Genomic DNA, 27718 nt, shown 5'->3' with positions numbered 1-27718 from the left:
AAAACCAGTAACTTTTATCAGGAAAAAATAATAAAACAACTGTGCACAATGATATGCTATCACTGCATGACTAGTTTTTACATGGTTTTAGTCCCTGTGTGCTGTTTTGTGTGCTTTATCTTTTGTTTGGTCTTTTTTATATTGACTTTTCTATGTATCTTCCTAGTTCATGTGGTTCTCCGTTTATAGCAATATAGTATTTCATTATGGTTTAATTATGCCCCAGTAATTAGATATTTTTCGAGCCTAATAAAAAACTCTAAGCATCGTGGCAGAAACATTTTGTTTTTAGTTATTTTAGGGGGAGGGCTATATTACCAAAGTGGTATTCTCATGACCAAAAGTATATAATTCATTAAACATTCTTCTTACATATTCTCAGCTGTTCTCAAAGGTTATACTACTTTATAATACTATTAGCATAGCCTAAGAACATATTTAATTCTCTAGCACCTTGTCAGCATTTGATTTTATCATTTTTATCTATTTATATTAATAAATTACTTCTCCTTCCTTTTCTTTTTCCCCCTAATTGTAAGAATATACACATAGTTGGGGCGCCTGGGTGACTCAGTTGGTTAAGCATCCAACTTGGGCTTAGGTCATGATTTTGTGGTTCATGAGTTCGAACCCCATGTTGGGCTCTGTGCTGACAACTTAGAGCCTGGAACTTGCTTCAGATTCTGGCGCTCTCTCTCTCTCTCTCTCTCTCTCTCTCGGCCCCTCCCCTGCTCACACTCTGTCTCTCTCAAAAATAAATAAACATTAAAAACATTGTAAAGAATATACACATAGTTTTTGTAGAATGCTTAGAAATACAGAAAATATAGAGAAATCCCACAACCTGGATGCAACTGCTCCTTCTATATATTATTGTTCTACTTAAAAGATCTTTATTTTTTCTGTTTTTTTTCTACCTGAAGAAGGCAATGTTTGTCTCTCAGTACTTTGAGAAATTAAGGCTAGGTTTTGTCTACATGCTATGGATAGTTCAGCAAAGTCCTATTTTCCCTAAAGGCCATCCTTCCTCCACCCTTGACTTTCAGGGATGAGAGTCTAAAGGAAGGTCAGACTTGAAAGGTTGAAGAAAGTGGTTGAGAGAGGTAGAAGGTAAATTATAAAGTGTTGAGAATCAACTTTTAAACAGAATTTTTCCTAAAAATTATGGGGATAGGAAATCCTGCATTTTACTTGATATTTGAGACCTCACTTACTGTATTTCTTTAAGAAAATTTTCCAGAGAAAAGAAATTCTGCAGACCATTAGCTAAAAGCCCTAAGCTCTTGTTCTCCTAAGGGTACGTGTTGATACATTTGGTTTAGGGATTCTCAGTGACTATTTAAAGAGGCGTTCCCACTAATGAGAGTTACTATAGTCAGCTGACAGGAAGGAGGACTTGTGGGTTGGGGGGAGGCCAAGCCTTAGGAAATTCCAGAAAGTCTTAAAGTGTCTTGTCTTTTCTCTCTTCTCTTAAAAGGCTCCCTCAGGCATCTGAGTAAACAGGGCTGAAATGTGATAAAAGTGTGTTACAGAAGAGTATTTCAGTATCAGAATTCCTGGTGTGTGTGTGTGTGTGTGTGTGTGTGTGTGTGTGTGTGTGTGTGTGTTTCTACTTCCTTGAGAAATATTAGAGGAAACTCCTCCTTCTTCCTGTACCTCAAATTACCACTTATAAAATGAGGATCATAAAATTCATCGTAAATGCTTCTGAGTTTTTGTTATTCTTTTAAAAAAAATTTTTTTTAACGTTTATTTATTTTTGAGACAGAGAGAGACAGAGCATGAACGGGGGAGGGTCAGAGAGAGGGAGACACAGAATCTGAAACCGGCTCCAGGCTCTGAGCTGTCAGCACAGAGCCCGACGCAGGGCTCGAACTCACGGACCGCGAAATCATGACCTGAGCCGAAGTCGGCCGCTCAACCGACTGAGCCAGCCAGGCGCCCCGAGTTTTTGTTATTCTTAATATTTGAAGGATTTGGAGGTGAAATGGTATCAAAAGAAATGCTTCGTGCTTTGCCTGGAATCTCATTAAAAGCTTTCCCATCTCAGAGCTGTGGTCCTCCTCAGAACCAGCATCAGTATAACTTTGATTTCCAGAGACATTTCTCTCTCTTTCTTCTTTAAGACCAAGTGGCTTTGCACAGTCACTTTTTTAGTATTTGGAAGAAAACAATTCCAAGTACTGATACCCTCATGAACCTGAAGGCTTTAAAAGAGAAAAAGGCTCTTGACTTCATTTAACCTGAAGGTTTAAATTAAAAGCGAGCAAAGATGGAAAATATTATGTGCCTAAAACCAAAGTAAGCCTCTGCCCTGGCAAGGCATATGTTCTGGTTCTAAATGAGCTTGCTGCCAGTTATGCCAGTGCAGGGACTCTGCAGGAGGCCGAGAGGGACTTGACCATGAGTACAGACAGAAAACAGCTCTCTGCAGTTGTGGCAGATAACACATACTCTTAGAATTGAACTTTACCTTTGACAGCATGTAAATATTTGAAATATTGCTTCAGTATTAAGGATTCAGAGCCTGTTCCCTTTCGGTTAAAAAAAAAAAAAGTGTATTTGCAGGCTCTCTCCCTTTTTTGAGCCCGGAAAATTCTTTTATAATACTCATCTTGCAGTGAAGCAGCATTCAGAATAAGTCTTTGGAATTTCCTTTACTTTAATTATCTGCAAATGAACAATGTTTTGAAGATGAAAAAACGTGGATGGGGAGGGTGTCCTGCCAAACTTATCTGTTTGTTTGGCTGATGATGTTCATTATCTGTTGCGTCAAGTAAGTCACATGGGTGTGGTTGATGTTGGTGCAGCTTACCTGAGTATGGTGTGGCAAGGTTAGAGTTGCTATCTATTATTTTATTTTTTTATCAATTCATAATGTTAATAGCAAAGCCGACTGAAAATAAATGATATTAAGTGTATATTGAATTTACAAGAAACTATTGTCATTGCTGTGGTACAAACAAACCAGCCTGTGGCTCTGATTTCTGAAGCGGCATGTTTTCTGTCTCAGTAGAGGTGGGGGAGGATTGAAAAAATGATAGTTCACAGTCTCAAACTTTACTGTTGACTTGATTAGCCCATTGAATGTAAAGGTTTAATAGCGATTTACTAATGTTGAATTCAGAAGAGTGCTAAGTGTTTTACTCTTATCTCCTGTCATACCAGATTTCAGATATCTTTCCTACTTCAAGTTATCTGGAAATAAGTTGAGATTTGAATGATAGGATCTGGTTGAAGGCTCTCATTACAAGCTGAATAAACATGACATACCCTCTGTGTACTATGTCTGGGAACATTCTGTGACACTAAATGGCTTTCTCTTGAGTTACTTTTCCAGGCTTAAAAATTATCATTTGTAACTTTAATTAGAGATCTACCCTAGATGTGAGAGATATAAATGTAGTAATTTATAGGAATCACAAAATAACGTATTAAAAAAATCTGTACCACCCACTTTTCCATTTAAAAAACAAAAAACATGGTCTCTACCAGGGACACACAATAAACGTTGTAATGGAAGTGTGGCCAGGGACCTTAGAAACAGAGGGAGGGCAACTTAGATTTAGGTAGGAGAGATAAGGTGTACTTCACAGAGAGAAGGTTGCTCAGCCTCCTCCGAATCTTGAAGGAACAGACAACCAGAGGGACAAAAGGGTAATGGGAGAAGGGAATTCATGTATAATATGGACCTCACAGCAGTTTGCTTTTCCTGGAGGGTAAAGAGTGAGGAAGGGAATACTCAGAGAAGGTAGGTAGGTAGGGACCAGATGTAGAATGGGTCTTCTGTGACATACTAAGCACTTTAGATTTAATGTAAGGAGTGATTAGGAATTTTTAAAGAATTTTGAACAAGGGAGTGATATAGATTTATATTGGGGGATAATTACTTTCTATGACTTGGGATAATGGCAGCATCATACAGACTTGATTGGAAGGTATAGAAGAACTGATTAGAAATGTAATGCAATTAGAAATGTAATGCATCTTTTCCGTCCAAGGAAAAGATGACGACGGGAACCAAGGCAGCAACAGCAAGGATAAAGTGGGAGGGAGAGGGGAAACAAAGAGCAGGTAACAGCCATCGATCCGGACTTAGCAGTTTGGGAGACATGTCAGTATCATCTGGGGCATGAGGATTCACCTCCATGACTGTTTAAATTACTAAGTTTTCTGGTTAAGCTGATTAGGCAGTGATGATTACCAGAGAGAATTACCTATATACAGTTACTTATTTTTCCCTGGGCACCTGTGAATATGTACTGCTTCATATTTATAATGCTAAAACCACATTCTGTGGAAAGTAAAAACAAATGTAAAATCTAATTCCTTGTGGATTTTGTTAATAAAAGAGATTTGCAGACCTCTTTTCTGAACATTCATCAAGATTTCCTGTCTCCTATGTAAACCTTATTGCTGGGTTTTGTTTTCCAAGCAGATTCTTCGGACCCAAAGCCGTAGTGCAGGTGGAAGGAGGATCTCTGAAAACAGCTATTCTCTGGATGATTTGGAAATAGGCCCAGGTAAGCAGAGTTCCATGTATGTGAAGTTCCCTAGGAAATACTCATAAGTAGCTATACCTTTTGGTCTCATGCTCAAAGCTTTTAGAGAAGAGTGGCACAAATTAAAAGGAAGTCTGTGGGGTGCCTGGGTGGCTCCATTGGTTGAATGTCCAACTTCAGCTCAGGTCATGATCTCTTGGTTAGTGGGTTCAAGCCCCGCTTCAGGCTCTGTGCTGGCAGGTCAGAGCTGGAGCCTGCTTCAGAGTCTGTGTCTCCCTCTCTCTCTGTTCCTCCCTCATTTGCACTCTGTCTCTCTCTGTCTCTCTCAAAATTAAACACATTAAAAAAAGTTTTTTTAAAGGAAGTCTATTTGTGAAAGCCAAGGGGTACCCTTGTGGGATTACAAGGCAAATAATGCCAGCAGTTTTGGCTTCATGGGCATCTGGGGCTTGAGGGCTGCCATGGATGGGCAGTTCCCTCTGTCAAGATTGGTTATCCTGGGGCACGTGGGCATCTCAGTCATTTAAGTATCTGACTCTTGATTTCAGCTTCGGTCATGATCCCAGGGGAATCAAGCCCCGTGTCGGGCTCCACGCTGTGTGTGCAGCCTGCTTAAGATTCTATCTCCTCTCTCTTTCTCTCTCTCTCTGCCCCTCTCTCCCACTTGTGCTCTCTCTCTCTAAAATAAAAAAAAATGAAAAAGATTGGTTATCTTATATTACTGGTAGTAACAGAATGCCTTGAGAGCATAATTACTATGTTTTGAAAGGGGCATTTACAAGCACTTCACAAAAGAAAAAATTAACAGGCAAATTATCAGCCTCCTGATAAAAAAATGCAAATTAAAATGGCATTGAGATCTTTTTCCAATGTTAAATAAGTCAAAATGTTTAAATATACAATACTCAGTTATGGTAAGGGTTCTCCTTTTAAATGTTGGGAAAGTGAGTAAATATTACCTGGTAAATGACAGTTTTATTCCTGATTTCCTTTGTACCTTTTTTTTTTTTTTTTTTTTTTTAAAGTAGGCTCCATGCCCAATTTGGGCCTTGAACTCATGACCCTGAGATCAAGAGCCACATGCTTTACCTATTGAGCCAGCCAGGCGCCTCCCCCCCACCCCCCCACCCCCGCCCACTTCTTTGTACTTTTCTTTTTTTTTTTTAGAGAGAGAGAGAGAGAGCACAAGCAGAGGAGAGGAGCAAAGGGAGAGAGGGGAGAGGGAGAGAGGGGCAGAGAGAGAGAGAAAGAGAATCTTAAGGGGACTCCATGCTCAGCACAGAGCCCACTGTGGGCTTGATCCCACGATCCTGAGATCATGACTTGAGCCAAAACCAAGAGTCATATGCTTCACCAACTGAGCCACCCAGGTACCCATCTTTGTATTTTTAATACAAAGAAAATACAAAGAATTATGGTAGCTCAAAATTTAGAATCTGAAAATCATTCAAATCACGTTTTATCTTCTTGTAAAGCACATTATTTGCATGCTTCCAGGTCAACTGTCATCTTCTGCATTCAACTCAGAGAAAAGTGAGAGCAGGCGAAATCTGGACTTACCACGCCTGTCAGAAACCTCCATAAAGGATCGAATGGCCAAGTACCAGGCAGCTGTCTCCAAACAAAGTAGTTCCACCAACTACACAGTATGTGTTCTGTACCATTCATTCATTCGTTCATTCCCTCATCTGGCAAATGGTCACTGAGCGCAGAAACTAGAAATGTCTCCCAGACCCTACCTTGGAGCCCTGGCTCCGTCCCTGGTCCCCAGCCATTCTCTTTTCTTGTAAATCCTACCCTAGCCTCATTCAAAATCCTTACCGTGTTTTAATACTGACTTTGCTTTCCTAGGCCTTATTCCCACCCCACTCATTTTTGTGTGTGTGATGTTATCATCCAGTAATATTGAGAGTTTTCCTGTCTCTTCTACTTAATCTTGCTGTTGTTGCTAAAAAAGTGTCATCTGTTAGTTTTAACAGAAACACTTACTTTTGGTTTTTTTTTTAATTTTTTTTTTTTACATTTATTTATTTTTGAGAGACAGAGTGAGACAAAGTGAAAGTGGGGGAGAGGCAGAGAGAGAGGGAGACACAGGATCGGAAGCAGGCTCCAGGCTCTGAGCTGTCAGCACAGAGCCCGATGTGGGGCTTGAACCCACAGACCATGAGATCATGACCTGAGCCAAAGTCGGATGCTCAACCGACTGAGCCACCCGGGTGCCCCATTTTTGTTTTTGAGGAAAGAGAGAATACTGGAGAGAAATATAGGATATATTCAACATTAATGTTGTACACTCATCATCACTGTCTAATTCCAGAATATTTCTATCACCCCAAAAAGAAACCCATATCTGTATAGTCACTCCCAATTCCCCCTGCTTTCTGTCTTCAATGGATTTACTATTCTGCACATTTTGTATAAATGAATCATATAATATGTGGTGCACTTAATCTTTACCTCTTATGATGTAATGATTTTCTAAAGAAATAGTATAGTAGATAAGTAAAGGGGAGGGGGAAATAACAAGATGGCTTGCTCAGTAATCACAAAATTTGTTATTCTAAATAGGATTTTCCATTTTAAACTTTCCTAGGCTTAATTGGCAAGCTGACACTACAGAACTGCTTACCAGAAGTTACCTTTCAAATGCCATTTATTCATATATACACACGCCTATAGACACCGTACATATGTATATTTTATGTGTATCTTTCAAACATTTGATCCTTCTAAGATTTAAAAATACAAGCTATGAACCTATTGGTGTCCTTTTTTTTTTTTTAAACAAAGTTCGAAGAAGAGCGTTGAATTTTACTTGTTCCTGGGCAGACCGAAACTAGTATCTATTAGAAATCATCACATGTATTCCAGGAGTGGAGCCTTCTTTTCCTCATATTATTAAGTATGCATTCTCTAGTAGCAGTTACCCGTGGACTCTGTCTCTGGACAACGAATAATTTCATCGTGATTTTTCACTGTGGTTTTTAGAAGAGAGGATGTGCATAATTTGATAGTAAAGTGGAACACCACAGGCTCATTATTATTCCCTGAGTGTGAAAATGAGCAAAATTAGACTTAGAAGGCAGGGTAGGAGATAGGGCAAATGGGTGATCTTTGGAGCATAAGTCCTTCCTTTCAAGATTCTGCTGCTTCTCAGTCTTCCTGCTACAAACATTCCAACCAGGTGACTCCCTAGGTGGAAAAACCTGTTCTGTGACTTTTTTTTTTTTTTTTAACTCCTAATAGAGTTTATGCATTGCCGTTCTCCTGCTCTGTAAATTTTAAGAGCCTTTAGGAATTCTTGTCAAAAGTACATTTTATCTCATCCCCAAAGAATTTCTCAGGCTCCTTACAGAGGATGGCTGTAACTAGGCGCACACTCTCAGGCCGTGATTCTGGAGGCAGGGCTTTGAGATGGGGGTCAGAAATGAGTCCTTGGGCTGGCCTGTTGTGTTCTGCAGCTCTGGCCGCCAGCTCCTCACAGATGTTCCTCCAGAGTCTCGTCCCTTAGTCTGGGAGCCCACACCTCAGCCAGCACACTCACACCCTCTTCACTGGCCCCGAGGCCATAAATTGCTTGTTTTCTCGCCCTGCCTAAAGAATCGCAAACAACAGAAAGGTACTAGCCTTTCAGAAAGGTGGCAGACTAAAGGTTAGGAAATGTCCGTATTCATCTACCACTATGTTAACTTTGGATCTAGTCGATAAAGTTAATTTTAATATTTTGCCCCAAGTGTTCTTTGCAAGGAAAAACATGTGATTATGCTTACTCCATATGACAGTGCTAATGCCTGCTTGTTATATGTTGAGGCTTTGTTCTGAGAAGTAGAATAAGGTATGTCTTTAGTACAATGTATGACTTTGATGCAAAAAAGAAGCATGTTTTTGAAAGTCTCACAAAAAAGGTTGTTTTATGGTATCATTAAATATAATCTCCGTTTTTATATGTATGCATCATCCCTGTCTCTCTTTCCAGGCCGAGCATTTATATATATGGTCAGTATATTTTCTTAATTATTGGCACTTGGCATTTCCTTTCCCCTGCTCCAGAATGGTCTTTTCTGATAAAACTCACAAGCTTTGCATTCCCACGAGCTCTGCTGCTAGAGGAGTGAATCACAAGAAAACTGTATGCTGGGGGTGGTTTCTGTGTGTGTCTGTGTTGATATGTCTGTATTCTAATGAGCATCCAGTTTTAGACTAGCGTACAAATATTTAACTCCGAGGTATGTGTCCACAAAGCTGCTTTTGTCATTTCACTAGTAAATGGGTTTTGCTTGTGAGAATTAGGGGGTTGATTTGACCCAAGGCCTCTTAAAAGAACTTTTCTTTTACCATTCCAAGTTTATTTAATAGATGTGCTATGAAGAGCGTAGAATCGTGAGATTTTTAATTTTAGCTCACAGATTATTTTTATTTTCTAGAATGACTTGAGAGCCAATGGTGGTGAAATAAAAACTCATAAGTTGGAGCAAAAGGAGAATGTGCCCCCAGATCCTGAGGTCTGCATCTCCCATCAGGTTGGAGAAAAGGTGGGTTGAAGAGTCTGATGTCCAGTTGCCAAGGAAGCATGTGTTCTAAATTAGATGCTTAAAATTAGAAACAACTCTAACTCTAGGCTGCAGAGTGTCTGGGAATTTGGTAACAGCTGCCAGGACAGATTGTCATTTTTGCAGGTCACATAATTTTAGTTGGGGAACTCTGCAACTTATAGCTGACCAAATAATGAACCTTCACTGGAAAATTCTTTTGCTCAGCAAATGCTCAGATGGCGTAGAGCTAAAGTGATTTTAAAAAATCTGTTTTGATTAGCGATCCTATCTTCAAAGTATTTGTGTATTCTTAATTTAACACATTTTATGCAAGACCATTTCATTCTTTCACTCAAACTATTTTGAAAGCTAGGCACCATGCTAAGCACAGGAAATACTAAGCTTAGCAACTCAGTGTGAGCAGACCATTCCATGTGGTCTTTATCTGCAAGGAAGCTAACAGAGTAGAAAGGAGACGAGTAACAGGTTGGCTGTTAAAAAGCAATATGGTAAGTGTTGTGAGAAGGCTCTGTGGGGCCATGGAAGCTCAGACTAAGGACGTTTAACCCGACTTCCTCAAGAAGGTGATGTCTGAGCCAAGTCCTGAAGAATATGTGGAAAGAGACCAAGTGAGTAAGGGAAAGGCTAAGTAAAGAATAAGAAGGGCACTCCAGGCAGACACAAACAGAGGTTTGGAAACCAGAGCTCCAAACCAAGATGGCTTGGCTGGAACACAAGGCACATGCAGGTAAAGGAGAGACAAATGGAGGGAGAGCCAGGGCAGGTCTTAAAAAGCTCTATATGCCACTGAGAACAAACTGAGGGTTGATGGGGGGTGGGAGGGAGGGGAGGGTGGGTGATGGGTATTGAGGAGGGCACCTTTTGGAATGAGCACTGGGTGTTGTATGGAAACCAATTTGACAATAAATTTCATATATTAAAAAAAATAAATAAATAAAGCTGTTCTAAAGGGAAAAAAAAAAAAAAAAAGCTCTATATGCCAAGCTTAAGACTTTGGAAAGAGTCCTGCAGAGGTGGAAAACGACGGGAAGATTTTAAGCAAATCATATTTGCATTTTATGCAGCCATCATTAGATGAATGGCTTGGTCGGAGTAAGTCACAACATTATATCAGGTGAATTTATAATTTTCTCTGCCAATCCATTACCCAATTTCTTTTGGCTTTTGGTCAATGTCAAATGTTAAGTTAGATGAGGAGAAAGAGCTTTTAAATATATTACAGTGATTAATTTTAGGAGAAAAATCATTGTTTCTGTTACACATATTGATAACCTTGAGGCCATTCTTCCAAAAGGTGAAGAGATCATTAAAATGGATTAAGAGCAATAGTTCTCAAATTTATTTGACTATAAGAGACTTTAAAAAGTTTGATGTGGGGCACCTGAGTGGCTCAGTCGGTTGGGTGTCCGACTTTGGCTCAGGTCATGATCTTACAGTTCGTGGGTTCGAGCCCCACGTCCAGCTCTGTGCTGACAGCTCAGAGCCTGGAGCCCGCTTCAGATTCTGTGCCTCCCTCTCTCTCTGCCCCTCCTCTGCTCGCACTCTGTCTGTCTCTCTCTCTCTCAGAAATGAATAAACATTAAAAAAAAAAGTTTCATGTACTGGGGTGCCTGGGTGGCTCAGTCAGTTAAGTGTCTGACTTTGGCCCAGGTCGTGAGTTGGAGCCCTGCATTGGGCTATGTGCTGACAGCTCAGAGCCTGGAGCCTACTTCAGATTCTGTGTCTCCGTTTCTCTGCACCGCCCCTCCCCCACTTGCGCTCTCTCTCAAAAATGAATAAACATTTTTTTTTAAAAGTGTGATGTATTGGGGCGCCTGGGTGGCTCAGTCGGTTAAGCGGCCAACTTCGGCTCAGGTCACGATCTCGCGGTCCGTGAGTTCGAGCCCCGCGTCGGGCTCTGTGCTGACAGCTCGGAGCCTGGAGCCTGTTTCAGATTCTGTGTCTCCCTCTCTCTCTGCCCCTCCCCTGTTCATGCTCTGTCTCTCTCTGTCTCAAAAATAAATAAACGTTAAAAAAAAAAAAAAAAAAAAAAAAAAAGTGTGATGTATTGACAGAACACCAACAGAAACTTGTGAAACACACTAAGTAGGTGCACAGGAAAATGGTCTCAGATTAATGGCTACAAAATATGAATCATATGATAAAATGAGAAATAAATTAGAAAAATTAAATCACTTTATTTGACAAAAACATATTGCAAATGTATTTTGAAATAGTAAGACAGAATACTTAGCAGTAGTGTATTTCATAATCATAAAATCCAGTAAATTACACATGTCCTTGCAACAGTGGGCTCATGCATTAGTCCCATGAGTCCCATGCCATGTATCAAATGAGTTCTCTTATTAGACTACCTGGTTTTCCCATTTTTAAGTGGGAGATTATGTTTTAAGAATAACTGAGTTGTGGCATTTGGGTGGCTCAATCGTTTAAGCATCTGACCCTTGATCTCAGGTCTTTTAATTGTTTTTTTTAAGTTTGTTTTGAGAGAGAGAGAGCAAGAGCAAGCATGAGCAGAGGAGGGAGAGAGAGAGAGGGAGAGAATCCCAAGCAGGCTCCACACTGTCAGTGCAAAGCCCAGTACAGTCTCAAACTCACAAACTATGAGATCATGGCCTAAGCCGAAGTCAGATGCTTAACTGACTGAGCCACCCAGGTGCTCCTTGATCTCAGGTCTTTATCTCAGGGTCGTGAGTTCAAGCCCCACGTTGGGTGTACACATTACTTAAAAGTAAAATCTTTAAAAAAAAAAAAAAAAAGAAGAAGATGAACTGAGTTAAAATGTTACATACTATAAAAAAGAAATTTAAAGGATGCCTGGGTGGCTCAGTGGGTTGAGTGGCATACTCTTGATTTCGGCTCAGGTCATGATCTCACACTCCTGGGATCGACTCCTTAGTTGGGCTCCATGCCCAGCATGGAGCCTGCTTGGGATTCTCTCTCTCTTCTGCTCTCCTACTTGCTCTTTCTCTCTCTTTCTCAAAATAAATAAACTTAAAAAAAAATTTTAAGAGAAAAATATTCCCAGCATTGAAATCCCCCCATCTACCCTAGGAACATATAGTTTGAGAAATGGTCGTCTGGAAAATAATGCTTGGATTGTCCCTAATCTGATTTTGTGTTTCCTTCTTGACGGTCTTCACACTGATTTGAAACTGGAACTCTGAGTCGAACTGGAGGATCAAAACATTTTAATTATAGCCTAAAAGGCATCAGTGCAACTAAACCATGAATTGAGGAGTGGGTGGGAAGGAAAGGAGATAAAGACAGTAGTACATAATCTTCACGTACCGCACTGCAGGTTCATAAACCCATAAACCAATGGCAAATTCATAACATTTTTCAGAGCCTTGCTTACCTTTCAGCTGTTCGCCCAGCTTTTGTTAACCAATACCTAAGAACGATTGGAACATCAGCTTGTTAAAAAAGGACACTAGGTGCACTTGTCTGAAATAGAATATTATGTCAAGGTATTGTTCTTCCCTTTGTCCTCTTGTGATCAAATCTGTGCTTCTCTTTAATGAAATGTTTGAGCAGAAATCTCACATGCTCTCTCCTGGCTGTTCCTGTAGTGAAGTCAGCTGGTTGGGCATGTGCAATGATGTCATGATTGGCATTGACTTTACCCTGCACGTTCAAGGTGACCAAAATTAGAGGTGAGAGAAGAGCATCCTGAGATGGACGCACCTACTAATTAACAGGAATTGAAGAGCTTTTAGTTTCTTTCATTATCATTAAATGACATAATGCATGTAAGGTGATTATTCCAATACCTGGCACATACTAAATGCTCAGTAAATGTTAGCTGTTATTACAGCAGTTTGTTCTATCCCATGTCAGAATTTCTGTAATGAAAACAGAGTAATGAGAAAAAACAACCTTGCTATAAATTCAGGTGCATTCAGCCAATGACTCAATCTGCATTGTAAATTTATTCAATAGAAACACTCAGCATTGCCCATAAAATCCCTGATATCTGAATGAAAGACTGTTACAGGCAGACTCCACATTGGTCACCTATTGGCCCTTCGTGATTTTGGGTGTGAAGGAGGATACCAGAAGGCCTGGGACACCAGAAAGGAGAGGGAGAGCTCACAGAAAGTTTTTATTTAAATTTGATGGCTTCCTGGGAAGAGATCTGTACCTATGCACAAGATCTGCCATTTTGTTAAACACTCTGCTGTTTTGAAACTGGGATTTAGAAGGAAGGGGCGCCCAGGTGCCTCAGTCGGTAAAGCGTCCGACTTTGGCTCAGGTCGCGATCTCACAGTTTGTGGGTTCGATCTCTGTGTCGGGCTCTGTGCTGACAGCTCAGAGCCTGGACGGACTCTGTGTCTCCCTCTCTCTCTGCCCTTCCCCCACTCTCACTCCTCACTTGGTCTCTCTCTCTAAAATAAACATGAAAAAACAACAACAACAAAAAGGAAAACTAACCTTGAAGAGAATACCAGAGGTTGGTTTTAGGTAAATTTGTTGTTTAGCTATCAAAATGTCTTCTGTACTGGCAAGCTTGTTTCAGCTGAATGTATCTGGTTGGGAAATTAGCAATTAGGAAGATAAAAGAATAAGAATAGTTCCTAATGTAAAGACTCCATCTTGGCTTGGAGTGAGTTATAGTTATATGGTGAGAAGCTTTATTCTCTCTGATAGAGGGTTTTGTTTTGCCCTTTTTTTTTTTTTTTTTTTTTTTGACAGTAGAAAGATGTGGTTTAGAAGTTCTTTTATAAAGGGAGATGATGCACGCTTGGCAGTTGAGTGCAGTCTGTTTCTCCCGTTACTCTGTAATTGAGAGGCATGTTAATATCCTCATAAAAGACATTTTGCTGCCTCTTGTTTAAATGCTCAGCTGTTCTGAGGCCCGTTATTTCCCCCAGGCAGCCAGTGACTGACTAGAGTCAGCAGGTTTTTATGGCATTAACAGCAGTTTGCTCTTTTATTTTTAATGTGATTCTTAATCCCCCCTCCACCCTTTTTGTAGGTTTCTGCAACTGAGAATAGCCTGGCAATCCGTCCCACCCCTGCTGAAGATGACTCCCGTAAGCATTTGTTCTCAGATCTGGAGGATGAGGTTCTTATTCTGTGTTCTGTATTTGGTCCGGGGATGTCTCCAATGCTGTCAGTGCTGAGAATGTGATATATTAAATCCAGTAATTTAGCTGATCAAATCTTTCATTTGGTTTCAAGGACTGGTGCTTGCCTACCCTTCACACATTTCATGGCTTAGGGAGAAGTTAAATTCGATATGATTAACTTGAGGCAAACTGAATACTTTTGGTGCTTCTCTCATTGAACTTATCCTACCTTTTGCATCAAATCTTTTCAGGGTTAAAGCTGCAAAAACTAATTTTGAAGTTTCATTTTAATAGGAGTTTGGCCAAGAAGGATTTTATTCATTTACAAGGATAAAGAATTGATATTTGAGTAACCTTTTAAACATATCTTCCCCTGCTTATCTAAATGTGTACCATATTCCACCCTCTAGCTAGATTATAGAGATTTTCCTGCTGGTGCTGAATTTTTATCACCTTTTCATCCTATTTTAGAGTCATTTTGAGCCTCACCTCTCCCAAGGACAAAAACATTTCTTTTTTTTTTTTTCCTTACTCTATCCACATTTGATTCTGATTTTCAGTGTATTTTTAAAAATATTTATGGATTTCTAGCTTCCCCCAGGATAATGACTTTACTAGACATTGAAAACTCAGCGACTAAAGTAGAAATATGAGCTAAACAAATCTCTAGTAAATCCTACCTCAAAAAATTTCAGAGAGAAATTTGCTGCTTGAATCCAGGAACATTCCTTTTGCAGGCATTTTGGTTGGACTAGAAATTTTTCTGAGTTTTGCCTAGGTTTGCAAAACATTTGAAAAATAAGCCTAAGTCTTTTAGTACTTTATTGACTTAACTCTAGATTTTAAGGAATTCTCTTATGGTTCCTTAATAGTATTTTTCTGTGCCTGTTCAGAGTTTTCCGCAGTTAATATATTAGCAGGAAATTAACTTATCCAGGTGACACATCAATGATTATGGAAAAAAAAAAACCTCATAGAGCCTTTTTCCATAATCTTCATCCATGGATGGCTGCTATAGGATTGACTAAAAAGACTGTCAGATTACACACACACGCACACACATACACACACACGTGTGCACATGCACATGATATGAAATTTCTACCCTCACATCCCTTCATTTTCCCAACTCCAGAAGGAGTTATTGGGGGGGGCTGACTACCAGGAAAGCCATCAATGTCTACAAACAGCCTTTAAATATGACATCCCACGGTGGGGGGGTGGGGAGGGGGGCTGGCAGAAAGTTCTTCAGATCTGGTGATTTGGATTTCTGCTGTGTGTGGCTAAGGGTGAGAAAGCCTCCCAGCTCAGAGTCTAAGAGCAAAGCTTTTAGCATTAGAAAAGCTGTGTATCTCCTGGCGTTGAAAGGACCTGTCCTGTAGTGGTGACAAAACTTTGCTTTGGAGAGGAACCATTTCTGAGACTTGCCAAGAGGTGCTATAAAATTTCTTCCTTTTGAAACTCAAGCAGGTAACTTCCTGGTTAAGAGTGAGGTCCAGCAGCCTGTCCAGCCCAAGCCACTAAATCCAGATGCCAGAGCCTCCAGCCTCTCTGAGAGTTCTCCTCCCAAAGCATTGAAGGTATGATGGCAATTTCTCTCTGAGCCTTTAGACATTGGCTTACTGGTAGAGCTCATTGCACTTTATACCATTTATGTTCATTATAACTTATTTTTGCTTTCCTGGGGATAAAAACACCAAATAAGGGCTTACTTATGCCAATCACTTTCCCTGGAAATCTTGTTTTTTCTGCTCAAATGTTTGAGCCAGGAGGGGAGAGGTTCACTAATAGCTTTCAGTTTGAAATATGGAAAATTCATGAAAGTTTTAAGGAAACCCAAAGTTAAAATTATGTTTTTTGAGGGAAAAAAATGCCCAAAGTTCATAAATCTGTGAAGGGGTAAAAGACCACAAATTGGGAAACTCAAGAAATCTGTTAAACTAAATCAGCTCATTGGGTGGGAACGTGCATGTCAACTTAAAGTTAGTGGCTCCCTGGTCTGAAGAACTTGACCATAACATGATTAGTGGTTAACTTATTTAAAGAATGTGTTCATCGCAGTGGGGGTTGGCCAGCCCATTTGCTATAAAAATGGGCATTCGAGTAACACTTATACTAGGGTGTATAATATTAGGTGTTAAGGAATGTACAGACTTTTTTATCCTAAGAAAACTTTACTAGACTACTTAAACTGTGGCTGCCTTTTATTCACCAGTTTTTAAAAACAGTCTTCTCCCTTTCTGTGAACAAATATATACTCTCATAAAAATAAAGTTTAAGAAAAAAAAATACCCAACACCTACCTTAGGCTTTATTACCTGACTTGTTTTAATGGAATGCTTTGCTGATGTGGTGCTAATGTAGCCATTTGGATTAATAACCAAACATACCCACACTTCTTTAGTGTCTTTCTCCTCTGGCGCTCTCTTCAGTAGCCTGGTTTTGTTTAGAAAGTTTTAACATTTGAAAGAAACTCAGTAGGTCGAATTAGTGTTAAGATGGTATGTAACTGGCATCAGCCCTGTGGGTATCTCTCAACTGTGGGCATGACTGGTTCCTTGATGAAAGTTCTAGTGCACAAAAAAGGATGAAAAGTGGACATAGGTGAAGGTTTGCAACAAAAAGAAGGAAGCAGAGAATCCGGGATTTAAAGGGTGAGTTGAAAAAGGGAAGGGGGGGCGGTGAAGAATGTAAATGAAAATTTTAGGGGAAGCTGAGATTTATGAGGAGAGTGAAGTTTGTTGAAAAGGAGCAAAAGGTGAAGAAAGTAATAAGAGAACGCAAGTAAAGGGAGGAAAAATGGAGTGACGGTGATAGAGCTGCACATGTATTCAATACGACTCCCTCTTCTGACCTTAAAGACCAGCTCACGCTGTTATCAGTACTTCCTTTGTCCGGTATCTGGAGTCCAACAAAGTAGCAAATGCCATGGGGTTAATTTATTTTCCGACAGCAACCCTGCCCGGATTTGAGTCCTTGGGTTGGGGTTCTGAATCAAGAACAGCCAACAAATCTGACTTAACAATGGACTTAGGGACTAGGAAAATTCCGTGGCTTATCTAAGAACTAAAATCTGTTCTTGAGTGTATTTGAATTCTCAACCCAGTCTTGTTTCCCTCCCTCAACTGCTAGGTCAGACCTCCTGGTACTGGGTTGGACTTTTGAGGTCCCTTCTTGATGCAGGCTCCAGGATCTGAGCTGCTGAGTGATGAGTGACAGAGTGCACCTCACTTGGGTCCCTCCCAGCATAACCAGGGACAAGAGGAGGTGGAGATGAAGCCCCCTGTGCACCTGCCCTAGACCCATGACTGCTTCCTCTGGTTACTCAGCAGTAGAATGCAGACAGGCATGCTTTCACCAGACATACACCTCAGGTTTTGAGTATTGTGTAAAGACTGGAGTAAATTGACCTGGTTCCCTGTGTTTGCCTGTGGTCCAGAGCTCAAAGGATTATGGTGTGGGATACAGATGGGACTCAATCACATCTCCACTATTATTGAAGGATAGTTTATTTTCTCTTCCTCAGATTTATCCATTACATTCTGAAGGCAAGTACAGACACAGACACACACACACACACACACACACACACACACACACACACTTTAGTGTCTATAGGTAAGACCTACTGATGTAATTGGTGTCGTGGTAGTAGACTATGCAACAGAAGTTGTTTCTGCACTTGGGGAAATTACATACAGCTAAGAATAAATTTGCTCACTCAGAATAGATTTTTAGGTCCCACACATCCTGGAAAAACTGTTCCTTAGTGCTTGTCTATTATTGAAAATAGGGTATCTAAGGTAGAAATTCATTTCAAACTTTAGCTTGATAAAGTAAAAAAAAAAGTTGATACTAGTCTTTACAAGTATGAGTTTTATTTGTATATTTTGGACACTGGCCGTATAGCTCAGTCGGTGGGACTTGGTGCCGATGAAATTCAAGTTGCAGGTTCATTCTCGAAAGAGGTGTTCTGGGAGCAGAGCTCAGTGGACCCTGGGGGAAGGATCAGGACTTTTCTACTCAAGAGACCCAGAGGTCTCTTGGGGTTTATGTCCTTCCCCTGAAAGAAGTTGTCCCTTAAATGTTTCCAGAAAGGAGGATAGGAAAAGGCAAGGAGATGTGACCAGCCGTGGGAACACCCCCTTGCCCTCATTAGGACAGACAAGGCTTCCTCGCTGCTGATGGATGTGGAGAGAAAAGATGGCAGACTGCATGAGAGGACACACACTTTGCACCCCCTCTGTGCCCTGTCAGCTGTCCCTTCCTCTCTGGACAGGGTAGGAGGTTTTATGCTATTTTGCAAAGCTATCAGAATTATGCTAGAAGGTCATCTAGAATCTTTATTTATTTATTTATTTATTTATTTACTATCTATGTTATTACTGCTTTATCAGAACACTAACCTGTCCTCTATATGTAAAGCAATCTAAGATGTGAGTATCTCCAGAATGCTGTCAAAAAGAGTTTCACAGAAAGCCAGGGAAAGGGCCAAGGCTGCACAGAGCTGGCCCAACCATTTACTGTATGCGAAGAATTTCAGTTTAATTACCTAGATGTTTTGCACAGATTGGAAAGGAGGGAATGAAAGGCATTTTGTGGTTTTCTGAGGAATGGCAGCCTGACATCAATACAGACTTTTCTTCTGACTTCACCACATCCAAAGGTTAGTTAGCTTTACTGCTTGTTGCCAGCTACCCCCTCTCTCTCTATATATTATGTGCATTACATAGATATCATGTCCCAACTAGAGCTTTCATTGGGCTGAAACATAGACGTAAGGCAAGAGGGTGAAAGAATGCAAATGTAGCAATTTATTGGAAAAGTAGCTTTAAGTAGGTGCTGACCAACAGCAGGCCTGTAAGACCTGTCATATGGGAAAGACGTGACAGTGTTTATGAACATCAATTATGTATGTATTCCTCATTCATTCCTGAATATCCCGAAGATGTTATCTACATATTTTAATTCGAAACAAAGGGAGGAAGTAGTTTGAACAAAGTACTTTGTTCCAAATGCTCAAGTGAGATTATTTTCATTTGGGTTAGCATCTGCTCTCATCCCCAAGGAGTTTCCTTTAGTTATGGAAAATTAACATTCCAGGATAATTTAGAAAGTGCTCTCTTGGTTTGTGAGTCGGGAGTTCCAAGTTTTAATTTTAAGTCTGCTACTGACCATGTGAGCCTTGATAAGGCACCTGACGTTCTGGTGCTGCAGTTTCTACATGTGAAAAAGAGTGAGGGAGGAGAGATGAAAAATATCTTACTAACTGAAAAATATATAAAAGATTAAAAACTGTCTAACGTTCTGATGCTGGCAGCATTTTAAAATGTGGCTGCGCCAGGTCCAAGCATGCCATGGAGGCATGGGCAGGATGTATGCCAGGCCTACCATAATGGTGGAGATTTTTGGGCACTGACTGTGCTTCCTGTTGTCTGAATAGACATGGGGGCAATTACAGAAAAGTGGCTGAGAGCCCAGGACAGAGGAAGTAAAGGGAAGGCACAGACACAGCCACTCTGATTTGGCATGTTACCAAGTTGGGATCCTCTTGACTTTATGAAACTCTGAGGCCCTCGGGCAGCTGCCACATAAACATTAAATACTGTTGCAAAGGGTCTGTGTAAAAAGCTGGATGGGAATAATGGGACTCTGATAGGTCTGGCTAGTTAGGAGTTTGTGGTTAGTCAGATGTTTGGGCTAGCAGTCTATTAATTTGATGTTGAGGAGAAGGAGGATGGCCTTTCAGTTGTGTGGGCGAAGGCCCCATTCAGGAGAGAGCCATTGTGGGTCAGGTGTGGGAGGTGGTAAGACACTAAAGAATTGTTAATGAGACACTCCTCGTGTGGGTGAAGGCTCAGAAGAGCTCTTTCTCCTGAGCTGGGACATGTTCCAGCCTCAGGTAGATATGAGTGAGGCTGATTTAGCCACAATTAGTAGAAATACTTGAAAAAGAAAGCAAACATGGTCTTATTCTTGGATCGGAGCCTGCACCTGAGTTTCAGCTCAGCTGCGGTAAAGCGCTCCAGGGCACTCCAAATGCTGTGTATTCATTGAAGGTTCCTGTTTGTCTCTTCCAGCTTCTGCTTCCTGCTCCGGTACCTAATTTCTGCTCCTGCCTTCCACTTTCCTCCTAACGTGAGCTCAGCTTTCAGCTTTCTCTCAGGTTTTCCTTTCTGTTCACTGGGCCGCACCCTCCTACAGTGTGTTCTCTGTATGTTTGTAATGGAGGAGTGCTCTGTAGGTCTTCGTTCCCCATTAGCAGACTAAATAATGCCCGTCTCCCCTTGCACCGTGTGAAATTCCCGTCCTCTGCTCTGTCGTTACTGACCAGTATGAATACTGTTCTAAGTCAAGTGTTAAAAATACAGAAGTCCCCCTGCAGCTGAAAAAGATTTTTAATCTGATAAATAAATACATTGGGCCGATTACTTTTACATTATGTGAACAGTGATCTGTACAGGATCTCTCCAATGCCATCAACTGTACTATGATACCCAAATTTTATTTTGCATTTTAACGTATTTCCTGCTTGCTAGACAAGGACCTAGTTCTTTTCGAAGAAAACCCAATTAAAACTATGCAATGACATCTCCACTTAGTCCTGTCTTGTTAGAAGTGGTCATATAAGAATTCTGAACTCTGGGGCGTGGCTCAGTTGGTTAAGCATCCGACTTTGGCTCAGCTCATGATCTCGCGGGTTCATGAGTTCGAGCCCCGCATCGGGCTCTGTGCTGACAGCTCAGAGCCTGGAGTCTGCTTCAGATTCTGTGCCTCCCTCTCTCTGTGCCCCTCCCCCATGATGCTCTGTCTCCCTGTCTCTCTCTCTAAACATAAATAAACATTAAAAAAAAAAAAAAGAAATTTGAGCTCCAAACAATGCCCTAATTACTTCCAACAGCATTCAATTACAATAACATTTGATCATATTTAAATACCTCCCCTACACTTGGTAAACTAGGTTGAACCTGTCTTTAATTATTACAGTTTTTCTTTTTAGGACTCTAACCTTAGGAATGGAAGAGGGCTGTTGATAAGCCATTTCCACTCAGTTCTCTTCCTTCATTCTTAAATCCCTTGGTGCTGTTTGGGAGTTTACCACTAAACTCTAATAAACTCCCTTTTATAGAGCTTTCCCTTTATGGCCATTTTTTAGTCCATTTTCTACTTTTGTTTCCTATTCAAATCTACTTGGAAAACTATTCCTATTTTTTGCTTTACTTCCTGGTGAATCATATAGCAAGTGAGCCAGCAGTCTGATTTTTTTTTATGGGACTATTTTCGGGTTTTTGTAATGAAAATTCTGTCTTGCCCATGACCTGGTTTATTTTTAGGCTTATCTTAACTATTCAGGTCCTGGACCTCGGGACTAATTTATGTTATTTACCACCACCCGGGTCTTAGCAGCAAAGCCTTCCCCAGGTGTCTACTGAGAGCTTCCTGGCCACCTAAGCTGCTTCTGCATTTGCTGGATAAGGTGTTTCTCTTGGGGTAAGAGTTATTTACATATACCTAGAGACTTCTTACCCCCCACCCCTGGTGGCCATGTTACCATTTCTTGTGTAAAAACTTGCAGTTTGGTAATTCTGGCTTTCATCAATGCTGGAATACCAACTATTTGGTGTTATTTAGGATTGGTAGTACCAGCTAGAACACCTGTGCTCACCTCACTTTTATTCCACACTTTATAGGCAGTTCATGAATTCCTAGTCTATTATGACCTTTCATTCCCCATTACAATAGTTTTATTCTCCACTGAGTTGTTTTGTTTTTGTTTTTAAGTAGGCTCCATGCCCAGCGTGGAGCTCTAACTCATAACCCTGAGATCAAGAGTGGCAAGTTCTCCATACTGAGCCAGCCAGGCGCCCTTCTCCATTGGTTTCTGAGAAGATTCTAGCTTTGTTGGGCTGTGCTGTCTTCTGGGTGTCCTAATAAAATAGTTTGTCTCTTTAAAATTATTACATTTATCTGTCAGCTTTGACTTACTTCAAAATATTATGCCTAGTGGGTAAAATAATATGCCAAATTAAGAGTATAAGCAGAGGGGACTAAAAGATACTTTATAAAATTGTCTTTTCCTCATCCCCAAAGTTAAATGCTCTTCCTCTCCTTTAAATTTATCCCCTTCAGAATCTTACAAAAGTCTGTCCTGCTTTTACCAGGCACTTGAATCAAATAAACTTCTGTGTGTGATGACATTTTCTCCTAGTTTCCTGTCTGTGGAAACATTTTTTATGTGCTTTTGTGTGTATGTGGTGGCTTGTCTAAGCCTCTCTCTGCAGTCCAGCCCTAGCTCCACCTGTCCTTGGTGGCAGCTACACTTGGGGCAGCCAGGCAGTTGGGGAAAGGAATTCAGGAGTGCTTCCTGGCCTTAAAGAGAACTCTTTAAGAGAATCATAACAGGCTTAGTGTTCCTGTGAGAATTGACAGGTAAGGGAGCCTTTAGCTAACAAAGTAAAAGCAGGGTGCCTCTCAGCAGAGCACTAACTCATCTTGGCCGGTGCTTGTTAAAGCTGTCCTTTTCCTTTTCCTAGAAGTTTCAGGCACCTGCAAGAGAGACTTGTGTGGAATGTCAGAAGACAGTCTACCCGATGGAGCGTCTCTTAGCCAACCAGCAGGTGTTTCACATCAGTTGCTTCCGGTGCTCCTATTGCAACAACAAACTTAGGTAAGCCAACCAAATCAGCTATCTCTGTACAGTTGGACCTCCGGAGGGCATGTTTGGCTTTTAGAGCACTGGTGCTAAAAGCTGTTATACCAAGAGCACGCTGTTGAAAGCCCTTGAAAAACATAAAAAGTATCATTTAGTGACAAGTATTTCATATCAAATGATAGTGGTGTTTGGAACATCTTAGTACATTGATATTTTAATTTACATGGAGCTTAAATCTTAATGGGTGGCAGGTAAAACCCCCCTGTGACTTAATTTAGTAGAATATTTTCCTTTGGTCTCACAGAATCTTTTTTTTTTTTTTTAAGTTGATTTATTTATTTGAGAGAGAGAGAGAGAGAGAGCTTGGGAGGGGCAGAGAGAGGGAGAGAGAATCCCAGGCAGGCTTCACACTGTCAGCACAGAGCCTGATGTGCGGCTTGAACCCACGAACCGTGAGATCATGACTTGAGTCGAAACCAAGAGTGGGATGCTCAACTGACTGAGCCACCCAGGCGCCCCTTTAAAGCTAAGAAATCTTAAGAGTTTAGGGGTGCCTGGGTGGCTCAGTCAGTTGAGCATATAACTCTAGATTTCGGCTCAGGTCTTGATCTACAGTTTCGTGAGTTCGAGTCCTACATCGGGCTCTGCAATGACACCGCAGAGCCTGGTTGAGATTCTCCCTCTCTCTGTGCCCCTCTCCCACTTGCACTCTGTCTGCCTCTCTCAAAATAAATAAATTAAAAAAAAAAAAGTATAGTTGTTTCAGCCCTTACTTGAAAATGTCCCAAACACTGTATAAATGGTAATAATAGCAATGATAATGGGCACTGAAGAGCACATATTCTGTATATTGCTTCTTTTTATGTGTGACAAAATAATTATGTATCATTTCTTCCAAGTAACTCAAAGTATGGATATAAATGTGGCCATTTGGGGACATATTCCATATTAACTCATTTTAATCATAGAGTTTTAGAGAAGAAAGTAACCAGGATGTCACTTCCTCCAGCTTTCCTTTCAGAGCAAGCATTCCTTCTAAAATACTCTTGAGGGGCACCAGGGTGGCTCAGTCAGCTGGGTGTCCAGCTCTTGATTTTGGCTTGGGTCATGATCTCACAGTTCATGGGTTCCAGCCCTGCATCGGGCTCTGTGCTGACATCACAGAGTCTGCTTGGGATTCTCTCTCTCTCCCTCTCTTTGTGCCCCTCACTCAGTCTCTCAAAAATAAATGAAAATACTCTTGAAAGACGTGCTGGCGTCTGTGTGGCACTTCCACAGGGGTCGATACCCCACTGCCTTGTTCCAGTGTGGGGGTAGCTCCAGCCCAACAACTTTTCCTTCTGTTGAGCCAAAACGTTCCTCTGTAACTTCCGCTCCTTGGTTCTTTTTCTGCCCACGGTATTACTTTTTTTCTCCAAAGCATATTTTTCTAAGCTTCTGAATTTTTGTATCTCTTCTGTGGAAATGCTGTTGTTTTCATACCCCCTTCGAACTGTGTTACCCTGCAAGAGACACCAACTCTCCTAAAGGCCTGTCCAGCACTGACATTAGAGTAGATTTACTTCCCAGCTACTGTGCTCCTATTAACCACATTCATTCACTAGTGTCTTGTGAGTGCAATCCATTTGCAAAGCATTATACCTACTCCTGTAGATATGTGTTTTTAAATTATAACACAAATGGGAAACGAGGAGGAAAATGATTCAGCTTTGTACAAAGGAAAATATCATTATAAGTAGTGAAAGGTTATAAATGCTTAGGAAATATATGAGTGGTCAGAGATAGGTGGGATAGCCTAGGGAAGACTTCTTGGAAGAAATTTTTTTTTTTTAACAGTTTTGACAGAGGGGAGTGAAATCATTTGAAAATAGGAAGATGTACCACATGAATGTCTTGTGAAGCTTTAGGCCTAGAAGTGAGCATGTTTTTTATAAGGGTAATAAAACAAACGTGCTTGAAAGGGAGGGGGTAAAGAATCCTAGGTGATTGATGTGCTTTTAAAGGTATTTTTCTCACTTAGCAACTTCTGAAAATACTGAAGTTGCCAAATTTCAGCCTGCTAGTATAAGTAAGAGTATATAGATACCTCAACTTTATGCTCTTTTTCTTTTAACAACAGTCTAGGAACATATGCATCTTTACATGGGAGAATCTACTGTAAGCCTCACTTCAATCAACTCTTTAAAGCTAAAGGCAACTATGACGAAGGCTTTGGACACAGACCACACAAGGATCTGTGGGCAAGCAAAAATGAAAATGAAGGGACTTTGGAGAGACCAGCCCAGCTTCCAATTGCAGGGGAGACCCCTCAGAGCCCAGGGGTCGAAGATGCCCCCATTGCTAAGGTGGGTGTGCTTACAGCAAGTATGGAAGCCAAGGCATCCTCTCAGCCAGAGAAAGAAGACAAGCCAGCTGAAACCAAGAAGTTGAAGATAGCCTGGCCACCCCCCACTGAACTTGGTAGTTCAGGAAGTACCTTAGAGGAAGGGATCAAAGTATCCAAGCCCAAATGGCCTCCTGAGGATGAAATCAGCAAGCCTGAAGCTCCCGAGGATGTGGATCTGGATCTGAAGAAGCTAAGACGATCTTCTTCACTGAAGGAAAGAAGCCGTCCATTCACTGTGGCAGCTTCATTTCGAACCACTTCAGTCAAGAGCCCCAAAATCCTATCCCCACCTATAAGGAAAGGCTGGAGCATGTCAGAGCAGAGTGAGGAGTTTATAGGAGGAATGGCAGCAGAAAGGAAACAAGTGGAAAATGCCAGTGCCTCCGAAAAGAATGGTAGTGTGGGAAAAACAACCAGGCAAAACAAAGAATCTAAAGGAGGGGAGGCAGGGAGGAGAAGTAAGGAAGATCATGGTTTCGAGATGGGGAGTGAGAATCTTCTAGAAAATGGTGCAAGCTTAGATGAAAACGATAGAAACCTCAAAGAGCAGTCCCCACTAGAACCCAAGTCTACAAATTGGTCCAGCTTTGCAGAAAGCACCTCCCCTAAAGAATTCACTACCCAGCATCAGAAATCCCAGGATGTGGGATTCTGGGAGGGAGAAGTAGTCAAAGAGCTGTCTGTGGAGGAACAGATAAAAAGAAATCGGTACTACGATGAGGATGAGGATGATGAGGAATGACAGACTGCAACGGTGCTGGGCCTTAAATCTATGTTAGTGTTAGCAAGCCACTGCCCTTTATCAAAGTGATGCACCGTAAACAGGTGTCTTAGCATGAACTGTCATTTATGTGGAAGCAGTTCTGGAGGAGTTCTTGCTTCAAAAAAATCCCATACTGCAGCTTAAGTGAACCAATTCTAAACGCTATAGATAATATTACTTCAGTCCTCTATTTTAGCAATGATGATATACATAAGTGCTTTAAGGTCTTATGGGGGCGGGGGGGGCGGGTATGCCAACTGATATAGTTCAGACTCCACTGTATTCCCAAAAGGCAGTACAAAAATAGACGATTAGTAGCACATTGTCGCACTTCAACTATGGAATTAGGGAACACACAGAAGGGGTTTAGGGACCTAAACATTATGACTGAACGCACTTTAGTATAAAGGGCACAGTTTGTATATTTTTAAATGAATACCAATTTATTTAGCATTCATCTGTTAAGAAATCAAATATGTAATCTTTAAAACATTTTTAGGTTAATTTTCTCACTCTGATATACATGGGGAATTTCTTGCTTTGCATCCCATTCTCTAAGCCACATCCTGAATTGGATTACTGAGATATAACACAACTGTTCTTTTGGGGCACTTTTTGAGCACATTTGGTGCTTGGAGAGATCCACTCTCTCTCAAATAAGCTCTGGTATTTGCCAATGAGTCTGATTACATCCCAAGTGATTGCTTTCTTCTTTGGTGGTATCTATGGGCTCATCATATACTGAAAACTGCAATATTTTTATAAGATCTTTTGTACTGCTGTTTGCCATGTTGCATGTTAAAGCAAAGTGAGGAGTTTAAAGAAGGAATAACAGAAAAAAACTGCCTTAAGCCACTTGAGCTCAGACCCCCAGACCCTATATTCCACTTCTGATATCCCCTTTCTGGGACACTAGTTTTTTAAATACATACCAGCTCTGAAATGTATTGATTTTTATGGCAGACAGTATTCCCAGGGTGCAATTAAACCAATTACAGGCCTTTGTGTGTGTGTGTGGGGGGGTGGTTTTCTAGTAGTTAAGGCTTTGGAACATAAACTTGAGTACACTTGTTGTACATAATCGATATTCCAAATTGTATGTGGGGAGAGAGATGTTTTAAGCCATAGGCTTTTCTTTGTCCTGCATTTTTAGAGATTTAGCTCTAATATTTTTTAGAGATGTAAAATATTCTGCTTTCTTATAGTCTTGCTTAGTCTGAAACATTTTTATTCAATAAAGCTTTTAATTTACATCTGAACTTTTCAATGTTCCTTTTCCATTATTATTTTACATTATGACAGTGTCTCAAGACCTTTTACTTTAGCAGTCTGGGAAGAAAGGCACATGGGTCTGATGCATTTTAAGTGAAGAGAGGTGTTATGAATATATCTCCCCACTAGGTGGTGGCATTGGGTCGATCTTGGGCTTTGATCTTTCCTAAAAGAGGACAAATTTTTCTGAAAAATTGAGAGCAACTTGGCAAGAAACTTAGTGTGTACATTCCAAATGAGCTGTGTGTTTTAACAATTCAAACTCTGGTGGTGGTTTTTTATTGTTAATTGTACTCAACATTTAATAATTCACCTTGCAATTATGCCTAACATGCTAAAGGGAATTTCCAAATGTCTCTGCTTGAAAATGGATGTTTTCCACCCTGGGCAGAGGCATAGTTGGTTGTTTGATTTCCTTGCCTGTAGAGGCAACTGCCCCAATAGTTAAAACACTTTTTGTTGTTGTTGTTGTTAATGGAAGTGTGGGAGTGTGGATTTCCTTGGAGATAAACACACT

The 27718-nt window shown here is 40.7% G+C and overlaps 1 protein-coding gene across 4 annotated transcripts in view; it reads left to right on the top strand.

Annotated features, from left to right (window-relative positions):
* The window catches only part of LIMA1 (LIM domain and actin binding 1), an 85043-nt gene extending 57855 nt beyond the window's left edge, over positions 1 to 27188 (top strand). Inside the window, exons 5-11 of one of the 4 annotated variants that reach the window (XM_060657660.3) lie at positions 4436 to 4523; positions 6000 to 6148; positions 8927 to 9034; positions 14034 to 14091; positions 15595 to 15707; positions 22662 to 22795; positions 24900 to 27188. In XM_060657660.3, the coding sequence (XP_060513643.1) occupies positions 4436 to 4523; positions 6000 to 6148; positions 8927 to 9034; positions 14034 to 14091; positions 15595 to 15707; positions 22662 to 22795; positions 24900 to 25908 (1659 nt within the window). In that variant the 3' untranslated portion in view covers positions 25909 to 27188. The remainder of the gene's footprint in view (positions 1 to 4435; positions 4524 to 5999; positions 6149 to 8926; positions 9035 to 14033; positions 14092 to 15594; positions 15708 to 22661; positions 22796 to 24899) is intronic. The other 3 variants (XM_060657661.3, XM_060657658.3, XM_060657657.3) reach the window with 3 other exon arrangements.
* The last annotated feature ends 530 nt before the right edge of the window (positions 27189 to 27718 follow it).

The sequence above is a fragment of the Panthera onca genome, chromosome B4 (assembly GCF_046562875.1).
Source record: "Panthera onca isolate mPanOnc1 chromosome B4, mPanOnc1 haplotype 2, whole genome shotgun sequence".
Classification (NCBI taxonomy): Eukaryota; Metazoa; Chordata; class Mammalia; order Carnivora; family Felidae; genus Panthera; species Panthera onca.
The sequence above is the reverse complement of the archived record's forward strand: the minus strand, read 5'-3'. Positions and strand labels throughout refer to the sequence as shown.